Genomic DNA, 13,710 nt, shown 5'->3' with positions numbered 1-13,710 from the left:
AAAAAAGAAGATGAATACCCAAAGACAGTTCTGGTAACATCAACAACCAGGAAAAATGTTTATCTCCAATCCATAATAACAACGAATTTTAGAAAGGCTATTTTGTTTTAGATGATTATAATATAGGTAATGAAAATGTATTATTTTTTAGGGACTATGTTACGGTTTAAATTCAAAATGCATGTCACAGACTCCTGCATTTGAACATTTGATCTCCAGTGGTGGTGTTGTTTCCGGATGTTGTATAACTTTTAGGAGGTAGGGTTTAGGTAGAAGAAATGGATTACTGGAGGTAGACCTTACACTTTACCTCCTGGTTCAATTTCCTGCCTCAACTCTGCTTGGGGCTCACTTAGAGGTGTCCATGTCCCTGCTGGTCAGATGCACACACTACCTTTGTGAAGAGGCCCACTCTGACTCCTCTATAGCTGCAGGCTGTCCCCATGAGCAGATCTCTTTTTGCTGCCCTAAGCTAAATCACCTAAACTTAGCCAAATAAAGCATTCCCCTTACTTTAATTTTGTTTGTTCATTTGTTTTGTTTTGTATTTGCCATTTTTTAAAATTACAGTAATGAGAAGGTAACCAGTACAGTTGACAATCTTTCAGAATTTATGAAGTTATGTAATTTTAATTATACATATGTAACATTACAAGACATGAAAGTTGAAATCCAAATGATTAGTGGGGCATGTTGGTTATATGTGCCACAGTAATGTGCATTAAAAAATAGTGACAGAGAATAGTAACCAAAGAAATCCCCTGAGCTGGCACGTTCATACTCACTTAGCATGGCGGATGTCTGGCAGAGACCTCTCTAGAGCAATATTGTTGCTGACAAAAATATTGAAGCCATTTTCCCTGTAAGCTGAGTCATCATGGTCCTCTTCAGTAAGGGGGTATGGTTTTCCATGCTCACCTTTCCCTACAAATAAAGAAAAAATGAGGTTTTTCATCTGAAAGAAAATCTATTTTATATTCCAGAACAGAGAGAGTCATCAACAGGTAATGGAAAGTGGAACCGTGAAATTTATATACACTGGTATACTTTTCAGCCTGAAAGAAAAATTGAAGATGTGGCATATACAGGAACATGATTGAACTGAAATCTATTATATTAAACAAATAAAGTAATATGCCAAAAGTCAAATACTTCATTTTTCTCATATGTATGAATTAGATACTAATTTTTATATGTCTTTAAGTGTACCTGCATGTGGACGCTGGCAATTGGCGTCAATACTACTCCACCACCTTCAACACTTAGGTGATTTTTCTAGTGAAGTCTGCCTCATTTCAAACATGCATGCACACAGGCATCTACAAAGACACATGTATCTACTTGCAAGCGAAGACCACACTTAGATGTGTACCACAAACATACAAATGCATAAAAATTCAGGTCACTGATGGAAATGTTGTTTAGCCTCTTCTTTCTTTTGTGCATTAGCTTAGGCACATTTAATGACTTTTGTGTTATTCAATTGAGCCTGGAAAAACCCAATAAGGCATTTGAAAAAGATATCCATCGTTTATTCTATACTCTTTAAAGAGTAAATTGTGTCAATCTTGTGATATGGACTATCAACTATGGACAAAATAACTAATGGGTTGCATTTTGGGTACATTGAGTTTATTAGTTCGTTTATATGCTATTCCAAGGTTATGCATTTTCTTATTTGTAAAAGCTTATTATAGTGAATTGCAAATAAAAAACAACACATAATAAAATTAACCAGCCCCAAAGTCTATCCATCTCAATGAAAGCCAGAGTTAGAATAGCCATTCTAAAATGGAAATGCAGATTGGATTTTACACTTTCACTACCCAATACATTTTTCATCGCTATAGCCTCCCTCTCTTCTTGGTCTTTGCTTCATATGGCCCTTCCACCACTCGCATTCTTCTGAGAAAGGGAGGACTCCTGGGTATTAATCCACTCTGGCACACGAAGTCTGCAAGGCTAGGCAGCTTATCCTTTCCCTAATGAGGCTAGAGAAAGCAATCCAGTTAAGGGAATAGCCTCAACAGACAGCTAACAACTTTAGGGATAGGCACACCCCGCCCCCAGTTGCTGGGAGACCCACATGAACAGCAAGCTGTATATCTACTACATATGTGTGGGGATAGGGGAGACTAGGTCCAGCCCATGCTTGCTCTTTGGTTGGTGGCTCAGTCTCTGGGAGCACCCAAGGGTCCAGGTTATTCATCTGTCCATGCCACCCCACCCCCCAAATAAAAGGAAAAATCAAGACAAAGTTAAAACTAAGAAAACAGGAATTTTGTTTTTGTTTTGTGCTTTTGTTTTGTTTTAGTTTGCTTGGGGCTTTAGTTTGTTTGTTTGTTTGATGTTTAGGCTTCTTTAACATTGCCTATCTATAACCTACATTCAGGTGCTGAGGAATATAGAGCAAGTGGGCTGTGCCTCCAAGTGGGCATAAGGACTGGTGGGACTGAGTGAGATGGAACCCAGGGGCCTCAAAGTTTTGAGGACCACAGGCATGCAGCTGCTTTCTGCATGTCTCCGCACTGCTCTGGAACACTTGACCAGGACACTCAACTGAGAGGACAATAGTCAGTCTGCACAGCACCTGTGGTTCTTTTCCATGCTAATGAGGTATCTAGACAGCCTTAGCCTTTAGCCAATGGCCTTCTCTTCCCAGATAGCCCCACCCCATTCCTCAAAAGTATATAATCCCTAGTATAGATGTTCTCCTCCCCCAATAAAGCAATATGAAAAATGCCAACCCTAGTAAAGCAACATGAAAATGCAAGGATAGTCTTGGCGAGCTGCTTCATTGAGCGTCTTCATGAAAGCAGGGGGAGGGGGAGAGAGAATGAAAGAGGGGGGAAAGGGGATAACATTTGAAATGTAAATACATAAAATATCCAATAAAATACGAGAAAAAAGTACAAGTTATTTCGTTTGTGGCAGCTCATGGCCGACTCCTGAACACCAGAAGTCATGAATAATGTCCAGAGACCCATTGTGATCATGGCTGTTGGAGTTACCATCACCTCTGACCACATCCATTTGCTCTTACAGAACACTGCAAAAAAGAATGCCATGTGGAAAGCCTTCACCTAAAAGAGCCTAAGACTCCCAAAGAAAGTGTTTCTCTCTACTTGACACCACTTCCCAATAGGACTGGGATGCTGTTGTCTTGATCTCTACTTTCCCCATCCTGCCTGGCATGCAGACCCCCAGAGGGGAAACAGGGACTATGGAACCTCTTCCTGACTTTCTCTCCAAGTGGTGCATAGAGGGTAGCTTGTACCCAAAGAGGAGACCTGGAACTACAACCTGTATCCCAGACCCCACTTTCCATTTCTAGTTTAGCATGTAACAGTGGCTGACTCCTGAAAGGAAACAGGCTCTAGACCCCCTGTTCTGGCCTTTGCTCTGCCTTCTTTGGGCCAGGACATAAACAGTGTCTGGACATCCCAGCTAGTGAGGCAGAATACAGTGCCACAGAGGAAGGCTTCTTTATACATAGCAATTATTTCTGAAGCACTGTTTCCTTGAATCTCATTGGGATTTGATATGGCATTTCTTATTTTACTCGTGTGTGTGTGTGTGTGTGTGTGTGTTTGATAAGTATATAAGTATATATACAGTTGTATTTTATGTCATTGCTTTCCTACCAGTATATTGTTCTAAATGTACCATGTTGGATTTTTTTTACTATCTTGTTAATTTGTCACATTTTAAATTCATTTTATATTTAAGGCTATATGGCTTTTTACAAATAGCACAGTATTTTTTGTTCACACAATAGCACTTTTTTTTAATAAAATGACAATTTCTCACTTAATTCTATTGGCTTCTATACATATTTGCTCTCCTACTTAAGTATTATTGCTTCAGAGCACTTCAAGTTTGAGTGTAGATATGTATTGTTAAGTGTGTTAAGTATGTGTTTATATTATCATAGGCATGACTTTATATTAATAGAGGATCCTCTGCTCTGTTAATATTAATTAAATAAAATAATAAAGTTTAAATTCTTTAAAGCGAGCCATACACATAAAAGAGAAAGGAGCCCTGCCCGCAGCAGCTCTCTGCTCCCAAACCCCATGGGAGAGAGCCCTCACCCCCTGATCAGGTGGGCACTCCTGAGGCTGCAGAGCGGAAGAGACCACCAACACTGCCCACCCCTGCCCACATCCCTGGCCCAAGAGGAAACTGTATAAGGCCTCTGGGATCCCATAGAGGAGGGCCTAGGAGCAGCAGGTCCGCTCCCTCTGAGACACCGCCAGAACCTGAAGGGACCGACCAGATAAAGAGTTCTCTGCACCCAAATGCCATGGGAAGGAGAGCTAAACCTTCAGAGAGGCAGACACACCTGGGAAACCAGAAGAGACTGCACTCCGCACACATTACTGATTCCAGAGGAAAACACCAAACGCCATCTGGAACCCTGGTGCACGGAAGCTCCTGGAAAGGGCGGCGCAGATCTTCCTGGTGGCTGCCGCCACGAAGAGCTCATAAGCAACACCCCACGAGCAAACTTGAGCCTCGGGACCACAGGTAAGACCAACTTTTCTGCTGCAAGTGACCTGCCTGGTGAACTCAAGACACAGGCCCACAGGAACAGCTGAAGACCTGTAGATAGGAAAAACTACACGCCTGAAAGCAGAACACTCTGTCCCCATAACTGGCTGAAAGAAAACAGGAAAACAGGTCTACAGCACTCCTGAAACACAGGCTTATAGGATAGTCTAGCCACTGTCAGAAATAGCAGAACAAAGTAACACTAGAGATAATCTGATGGCGAGAGGCAAGCACAGGAACCCAAGCAACAGAAACCAAGATTACATGGCATCATCGGAACCCAATTCTACCACCAAAGCAAACAATGAATATCCAAAAACACAAGAAAAGCAAGATCTAGTTTCAAAATCATATTTAATCATGATGCTGGAGGACTTCAAGAAAGACGTGAAGAACTCCCTTAGAGAGCAAGTAGAAGCCTACAGGGAGGAATCGCAAAAATCCCTAAAAGAATTCCAGGAAAACATAAATAAACAAGTAGAAGCCCATAGAGAGGAGTCACAAAAATCCCTGAAAGAATTCCAGGAAAACAAAATCAAACAGTTGATGGAATTAAAAATGGAAATAGAAGCAATCAAGAAAGAACACATGGAAACAACCCTGGATATAGAAAACCAAAAGAAGAGACAAGGAGCTGTAGATACGAGCTTCACCAACAGAATACAAGAGATGGAAGAGAGAATCTCAGGAGCAGAAGATTCCATAGAAATCATCGACTCAACTGTCAAAGATAATGTAAAGCGGAAAAAGCTACTGGCCCAAAACATACAGGAAATTGAGGACTCAATGAGAATATCAAACCTAAGGATAATAGGTATAGAAGAGAGTGAAGACTCCCAGCTCAAAGGACCAGTAAATATCTTCAACAGTATCATAGAAGAAAACTTCCCTTACCTAAAGAAAGAGATACCTATAAGCATACAAGAAGCCTACAGAACTACAAATATATTGGACCACAAAAAAAACTCCCATCACCTAATAGTCAAAACACCAAATGCACAATATAAAGAAAGAATATTAAAAACAGTAAGGGAAAAAGGTCAAGAAACATATAAAGGCAGACCTATCAGAATCACACCAGACTTTTCGCCAGAGACTATGAAAGTCAGAAGATCCTGGACAGATGTCATACAGACCCAAAGAGAACACAAATGCCAGCCCAGGTTACTGTATCCTGCAAAACTCTCAATTAACATAGATGGAGAAACCAAGATATTCCATGACAAAACCAAATTTACACAATATCCCTCTCCAAATCCAGCACTACAAAGGATAATAAATGGTAAAGACCAACATAAGGAGGCAAGCTATAACCTAGAAGAAGCAAGAAACTAATCGTCTTGGCAACAAAACAAAGAGAAGAAAAGCACACAAACATAACCTCATATACAAATATGAATATAACAGGAAGCAATAATCACTATTCCTTAATATCTCTCAACATCAATGGCCTCAACTCCCCAATAAAAAGACATAGATTAACAAACTGGATACACAACAAGGACCCTGCATTCTGCTGCCTACAGGAAACACACCTCAGAGACAAAGACAGACATTACCTCAGAATGAAAGGCTGGAAAACAATTTTCCAAGCAAATGGTCAGAAGAAGCAAGCTGGAGTAGCCATTCTAATATCAAATAAAATCAATTTTCAACTAAAAGTCATCAAAAAAGATAAGGAAGGACACTTCATATTCATCAAAGGAAAAATCCACCAAGATGAACTCTCAATCCTAAATATCTATGCCCCAAATACAAGGGCACCTACATACGTAAAAGAAACCTTACTAAAGCTCAAAACACACATTGCACCTCACACAATAATAGTAGGAGATTTCAACACCCCACTCTCATCAATGGACAGATCATGGAAACAGAAATTAAACAGAGACGTAGGCAGACTAAGAAAAGTCATGAGCCAAATGGACTTAACAGATATTTATAGACCATTCTATCCTAAAGCAAAAGGATATACCTTCTTCTCAGCTCCTCATGGTACTTTCTCCAAAACTGACCATATAATTGGTCAAAAAACGGGCTTCAACGGGTACAGAAAGATAGAAATAATCCCATGGTGCTATCAGACCACCACGGCCTAAAGCTGGTCTTCAATAACAATAAGGGAAGAATGCCCAAAATACGTGGAACTTGAACAAAGCTCTACTCAATGATAACCTGGTCAAGGAAGAAATAAAGAAAGAAATTAAAGACTTTTTAGAATTTAATGAAAATGAAGGTACAACATACCCAAACTTATGGGACACAGTGAAAGCTGTGCTAAGAGGAAAACTCATAGCGCTGAGTGCCTGCGTAAAGAAACAGGAAAGAGCATATGTCAGCAGCTTGACAGCACACCTAAAAGCTCTAGAACAAAAGGAGAGCAAATACACCCAGGAGGAGTAGAAGGCAGGAAATAATCAAACTCAGGGCTGAAATCAACCAAGTAGAAACAAAAGGACCATAGAAAGAATCAACAGAACCAAAAGTTGGTTCTTTCAGAGAATCAACAAGATAGATAAACCCTTAGCCAGACTAATGAGAGGACACAGAGAGTGTGTCCAAATTAACAAAATCAGAAATGAAAAGGGAGACATAACTACGGATTCAGAGGAAATTCAAAAAATCCTCAGATATTACTATAAAAGCCTATATTCAACAAAACTTGAAAATCTGGAGGAAATGGACAATTTCTTAGACAGATACCAGGTACCGAAGTTAAATCAAGAACAGATAAACCAGTTAAACAACCCCATAACTCCTAAGGAAATAGAAGCAGTCATTAAAGGTCTCCTAATCAAAAAGAGCCCAGGTCCAGGTGGGTTTAGTGCAGAATTCTATCAGACCTTCATAGAAGACCTCCTACCAATATTATCCAAACTATTCCACAAAATTGAAACAGATGGAGCACTACCGAATTCCTCCTATGAAGCCACAATTACTCTTATACCTAAACCACACAAAGACACAACAAAGAAAGAGAACTTCAGACCAATTTCCCTTATGAATATCAATGCAAAAATACTCAATAAAATTCTGGCAAACCGAATCCAAGAGCACATCAAAACAATCATCCACCATGATCAAGTAGGCTTCATCCCAGGCGTGCAGGGATGATTTAATATATGGAAAACCATCAACGTGATCCATTATATAAACAAACTGAAAGAACAAAACCACATGATCATTTCACTAGATGCTGAGAAAGCTTTTGACAAAATTCAACACCCCTTCATGATAAAAGTCCTGGAAAGAATAGGAATTCAAGGCCCATACCTAAACATAGTGAAAGCCATATACAGCAAACCAGTTGCTAACATTAAACTAAATGGAGAGAAAATTGAAGCAATCCCACTAAAATTAGGGACTAGAGAGGACTGCCCACTCTCTCCCTACTTATTCAATATAGTTCTTGAAGTTCTAGCCAGAGCAATCAGACAACAAAAGGAGGTCAAGGGGATATAGATTGGAAAAGAAGAAGTCAAAATATCACTATTTGAAGATGATATGATAGTATATTTAAGTGATCCCAAAAGTTCCACCAGAGAACTACTAAAGCTGATAAACAACTTCAGCAAAGTGGCTGGGTATAAAATTAACTGAAATAAATCAGTAGCTTTTCTTTACACAAAAGAGAAATAAGCCTAGAAAGAAATTAGGGAAACGACACCCTTTATAATAGACCCAAATAATATAAAGTATCTCGGTGTGACTTTAACCAAGCAAGTAAAAGATCTGTACAATAAGAACTTCAAGACTCTGAAGAAAGAAATTGAATAAGATCTCAGAAGATGGAAAGATCTCCCATGCTCATGGATTGGCAGGATTAATATAGTAAAAATGGCCATTTTACCAAAAGCGATCTACAGATTCAATGCAATCCCCATCAAAATACCAATCCAATTCTTCAGAGAGTTAGACAGAACAATTTGCAAATTCATCTGGAATAACAAAAAACCCAGGATACCTAAAACTATCCTCAACAATAAAAAGAGTTCTGGGGGGAATCACTATCCCTGAACTCAAGCAGTATTACAGAGTAATAGTGATAAAAAAAAAACTGCATGGTATTGGTACAGAGAAGGACAGGTAGACCACTGGAATAGAATCGAAGGCCCAGAAATGAACCCACACACCTATGGTCACTTGATTTTTGACAAAGGAGCCAAAACCATCCAATCGAAAAAAGATAGGATTTTCAGCAAATGGTGCTGGTTCAACTGGAGGTCAGCATGTAGAAGAATGCAGATCGATCCATGCTTATCACCCTGTACAAAGCTTAAGTCCAAGTGGATCAAGGACCTCCACATCAAACCAGATACACTCAAACTAATAGAAGAAAAACTAGGGAAGCATCTTGATTACATGGGCACTGGAGAAAATTTCCTGAACAAAACAGCAATGTCTTATGCTCTAAGATCAAGAATCGACAAACGGGATCTCATAAAACTGCAAGCTTCTGTAAGGCAAAGGACACTGTGGTTAGGACAAAATGACAACCAGCAGATTGGGAAAAGATCTTTACCAATCCAACAACTGATAGAGGGCTTATATCCAAAATATACAAAGAATTCAAGAAGTTAGACCGCAGGGAGACAAATAACCCTATTAAAAATTGGGGTTCAGAGCTAAACAAAGAATTCACAGCTGAGGAATCCAAATAGCTGAGAAACACCTAAAGAAATGTTCAACATCTTTAGTCATAAGGGAAATGCAAATAAAAACAACCCTGAGATTTGACCTCATACCAGTGAGAATGGCTAAGATCAAAAACTCAGGTGACAGCAAATGCTGGAGAGGATGCGGAGAAAGAGGAATACTCCTCCATTTTTGGTGGGATTGCAGACTGGTACAACCATTCTGGAAATCAGTCTGGAGGTTCCTCAGAAAATTGGACATTGAACTGCCTGAGGATCCAGCTATACCTGTCTTGGGCATATACCCAAAAGATGCCCCAACATATAAAAAAGAAACGTGCTCCACTATGTTCATAGCATCCTTATTTATAATAGCCAGAAGCTGGAAAGAACCCAGATTTCCTTCAACAGAGGAATGGATACAGAAAATGTGGTATATCTACACAATGCAATAGTACTCAGCTATCAAAAACAATGACTTTATGAAATTCGCAGGCAAATGGATGGAACTGGAAAATATCATCCTGAGTGAGGCAACCCAATCCCAGAAAAACACACATGGTATGCACTCATTGATAAGTGGCTATTAGTCCAAATGCTTGAATTACCCTAGATGCTTAGAACAAATGAAACTTAAGACGGATGACCAAAATGTGAATGCTTCACTCCTTCTTTAAAAGGGGAACAAGAATACCCTTGGCAGGGAATAGAGAGGAAAAGATTAAAACAGACACAGAAGGAACACCCATTCAGAGCCTGCCCCACATGTGGCCCATACATTTACAGCCATCCAATTAGACAAGATGGATGAAGCAAAGAAGGGCAGGCTGACAGGAACTGGATGTAGATCTCTCCTGAGAGACACAGCCAGAATACAGCAAATACAGAGGCAAATGCCAGCAGCAAACCACTGAACTGATAATAGGACCCCATTGAAGGAATTAGAGAAAGAACTGGAAGAGCTCGAAGGGGCTCGTGACCCCTTATGAACAACAATGCCAAGCAACCAGAGCTTCCAGGGACTAAGCCACTATCTAAAGAGTATACATGGACTGACCCTGGATTCTGAACTCATAGGAAGCAATGAATATCCTAGTAAGAGCACCAGTGGAAGGGGAAGCCCTGGGTCCTGCTAAGACTGAACCCCCATTGAACTAGATTGTTGGGGGGAGGGTGGCAATGGGGGGAGGATGGGGAGGGGAACACCCATAAAGAAGGGGAGGGGGAGGGATTAGGGGAATGTTTGCCCGGAAACCGGGAAAGGGAATAACACTCGAAATGTAAATAAGAAATACTCAAGTTAATAAAAAAAAAAGAAGAAAAAAATTCTTTAAAGAATTTTGCATTTTTCAACTTTATTAACTTGTTTTTCCAACATACTTGGCTTGTTGTTGGGTTTTTTTGCTTGTTTGTTTGTTGCTTTTGGCTTGGGAAATTTACTTTCTATATCAAAGTTATACTCCCAAAATAACAACAAAAGGCATTCTTTTTTAAATTCTGGTATCATCTCTGTGACAGTTCCTTTAGCAAATCTGATGTTCACATATCCCAGGGTCATAGGAAGAAAATGCATCTATAAAAACAGAATGAAGTTTCTGCTCCACCTGTGCCCAGAACTGACCTGGTCCCACAGCTCTCTGTACCCAGATCCTGTGGGAAGAAAGCAGGACTCTCAGAAGTGTGGACAATCCTGAGGGCACAGGGGAGACCACGACTTTTGCTCACATTCCTGGCTGAAGAGGAACCAACCTGGAGCCTTCTGGATACAAGAACGTAGAAGCAGTTGCAGACAGGATCTGTCAGGGTTCCAACTGCACACAGAGCTGAAAGCCCATCTCCTGGAGTGCTGACACACTTGAGAGTAGAGGTAAGATAACCACTGCTGCTCTGAAGGACCTTCCTGAAGCACCTTCAGGATGCAGGAGAAGCAGCCTAGCACAGGATCCTTCCAGTTTCTGCCTGCACCCAGAGATCAACCAGTCCTATAGCTCTATGTACCCTGATCACCTGGGAGAGAGCAAGACTCTCAGAATTCCAGACACTCCTGAGAGTACAGGTAAGACCACTACCATGCTCATGTTCCTAGCCAAAGAGGAACCCCAAATGTAGCCCTCTGGATACAGGAACCAGGAGTAGTCTGGGAGAATGGTGGTCTCCAGGAGTGCTGATACACAGGTTTACAGAAGGGTCAAACTACTGTCAGAGACAACAAGACAGCTAACACCAGAGAAGAGCAGATGGCTAGAGCCAACAAAGGGAACCTAAGCAACAGAAAGCAAGGCCACTTGGCATTATCGGAACCCAGTTCCTCAACTACTTCAACCTGGATACCTCAACATACCATTAAAACAAGACTTTGATTTAAAATCACAACTCATGCTAATGTCAGAGGTCTTTAAGAAGGACATAAATAACTTCCTTACAGAAATACAGGACAACATAGGTAAACAGGTAGCAGCCTTTAATGAGGAAACAGAAAAAAATCTCTTAAAGAATTAGCAGAAAACACAGTCAAACAGGTGAAGGAATTGAACAAAACCTTCTAGGATCTAAAAATGGAAAGGGAAACAATAAAGAAATCACAAAGGAAACAACCCTGGAGATGGGAAAACCTAAGAAAGAGATCAGGCGTCATAGATGTAAGCATTACCAACAGAATACAAGAGATAGAAGAGAGAATCTCTGAGGAGAAGGTACCATAGAAAACATAGACACAACCATGAAAGAAAATGCAAACCACGAAAAGCTCCTAACTCAAAACATCCAGGAAATCCAGGACACAATGAGAAGATCAAACTGAGGATAGTAAGTATAGAAGAGAGTGAAGATTCCCAACTTAAAGGACCAGTAAATATCTTTAACAAAATTTTAGAAGAAAACTTCCCTAACCTAAAGAAAGACATGCCTATAACCATATAAGAAGCCTACAGAACTCCAAATAGATTGAACAAGAAATGAAATTCCTTCCATCACATAATAATCAAAACACCAAATACATGAAACAAAGGAAGAGTATTAAGAACAGTAAGGGAAAGGTCAAGTAACATAAAGGCAGACCTATCAGAATTATATCAGACTTCTCAACAGAGACTATGAATGCCAGAAGATCCTGGGCAGATGTCATAGACACCCTAAGGGAAAAAAAAACAGCCCATGATACTATATCAAGCAAAACTCTGAATTAACATAGATGGCGAAAACAAGATATTTTATGACAAAAACAAATTAAAACAATATCTTTATACCAATCAAAAACTAAAAAGGAAAACTCCAACACAAGGAGGAAAATGGCATGATAGAAAATGCAAAAAGTAATCTTCTTGCAAAAAATACTAAAAGAAGAGAGTCACACAAAAGTAATTCTACCTATAACAACAAAATAACAGGAAAAAGCAATCATTATTCCTTACTATTTCAACATCAATAGACACAATACCCCCAAATAAAAGATATAGATTAACAGAATGGATATGTAAAGAGGACCCAGGATATTGCTGCATATGGGAAACACACCTCAGTGACAAAGGCAGACACTACCTCAGAATAAAATGTTGGAAAATAATTTTTTAAAGAAATGATCCTGAGAAACAAGCTGGAGTAGCCATTCTAATATTGAAGGAAATCGACTTTCAACCAAAAGTTATCAAAAAAGAGAAGGAAGAACACTTCATATTCATCAAAAGAAAAGTCCACTAAGATGAACTCTCAATCTTTAATATCTATGCTACAAATCCAAGGGCACCTATATTCATAGAAGAAACCTTACTAAAGCTCAAAGCACACATTTCTTCTTCTTCTTTTTTTTTAAATATTTGTGCTTTACTCACCCCATTACAAATCTTGTTTTTTTTAATCTTTATTAAATGAGTATTTTTTATTTACATTTCGATTGTTACTCCCCTTCCCGGGTTCTGGGTCAACATCCTCCTAACCCCTTCCCCTCCCCTTCAATATGGGCTTCCGCTCCCCATGCTCCCCCCATTACCACCCTCCCCCCAACAATCATGTTCATTGGGGGTTCAGTCTTGGCAGGACCAAGGGCTTCCCCTTCCACTGGTGCTCTCATTAGGCTATACATTGCTACCTATGAGGTTGGAGCCCAGGGTCAGTCTATGTATAGCCTTTGGGGAGTGGCTTAGTCCCTGGTAGCTCTGGTTGGTTGGCATTGTTGTTCTTATGGGGTCTCGAGTTCCTTCCAGCTGATTTCTTCAATGGGAGTCCCTTTCTCAGTTCAATGGATTGGTGCTGGCATTCATCTATGTATTTGCTGTATTCTGGCTGTGTCTCTCAGGAGAGATCTACATCCGGTTCCTGTAGGCCTGCACTTCTTTGCTTCATCTATCTTATCTAGTCTGGTGGCTGTATATGTATGGGCCACATGTGGGGCAAGCACTGAATGGGTGTTCCTTCTGCCTCTGTTCTGTACATTACCTCCATATTCCCTGCCAAGGGTATTCTTGTTTCCCATTTAAAGAAGGAGTGAAACATTCGCATTTTGGTCATCCTTCTTGAGTTTCATGTG

At 40.1% G+C, this 13,710-nt stretch overlaps 2 protein-coding genes across 2 annotated transcripts in view; both read right to left on the bottom strand.

The window, feature by feature from the left end:
- Nucleotides 1-13,710, bottom strand: part of Erich1 (glutamate-rich 1) — a gene marked incomplete at its 5' end in the record, with an annotated part of 52,793,804 nt that overhangs the window by 45,650,342 nt on the left and 7,129,752 nt on the right.
- Galntl6 (polypeptide N-acetylgalactosaminyltransferase-like 6) overlaps nucleotides 1-13,710 on the bottom strand; it is a 1,235,193-nt gene that overhangs the window by 727,736 nt on the left and 493,747 nt on the right. For both annotated transcript variants that reach the window (NM_001436575.1, NM_001135756.2), the window contains one exon: nucleotides 786-924. In NM_001436575.1, coding sequence (NP_001423504.1) covers nucleotides 786-924 — 139 coding nt within the window. The remainder of the gene's footprint in view (nucleotides 1-785; nucleotides 925-13,710) is intronic.

The sequence above is a fragment of the Rattus norvegicus genome, chromosome 16, assembly GCF_021556685.1.
Source record: "Rattus norvegicus strain SHRSP/BbbUtx chromosome 16, alternate assembly SHRSP_T2T, whole genome shotgun sequence".
Taxonomy (NCBI): Eukaryota; Metazoa; Chordata; class Mammalia; order Rodentia; family Muridae; genus Rattus; species Rattus norvegicus.
Note: the sequence above shows the minus strand (reverse complement) of the source record. Positions and strands in the feature narration are given on the sequence as shown.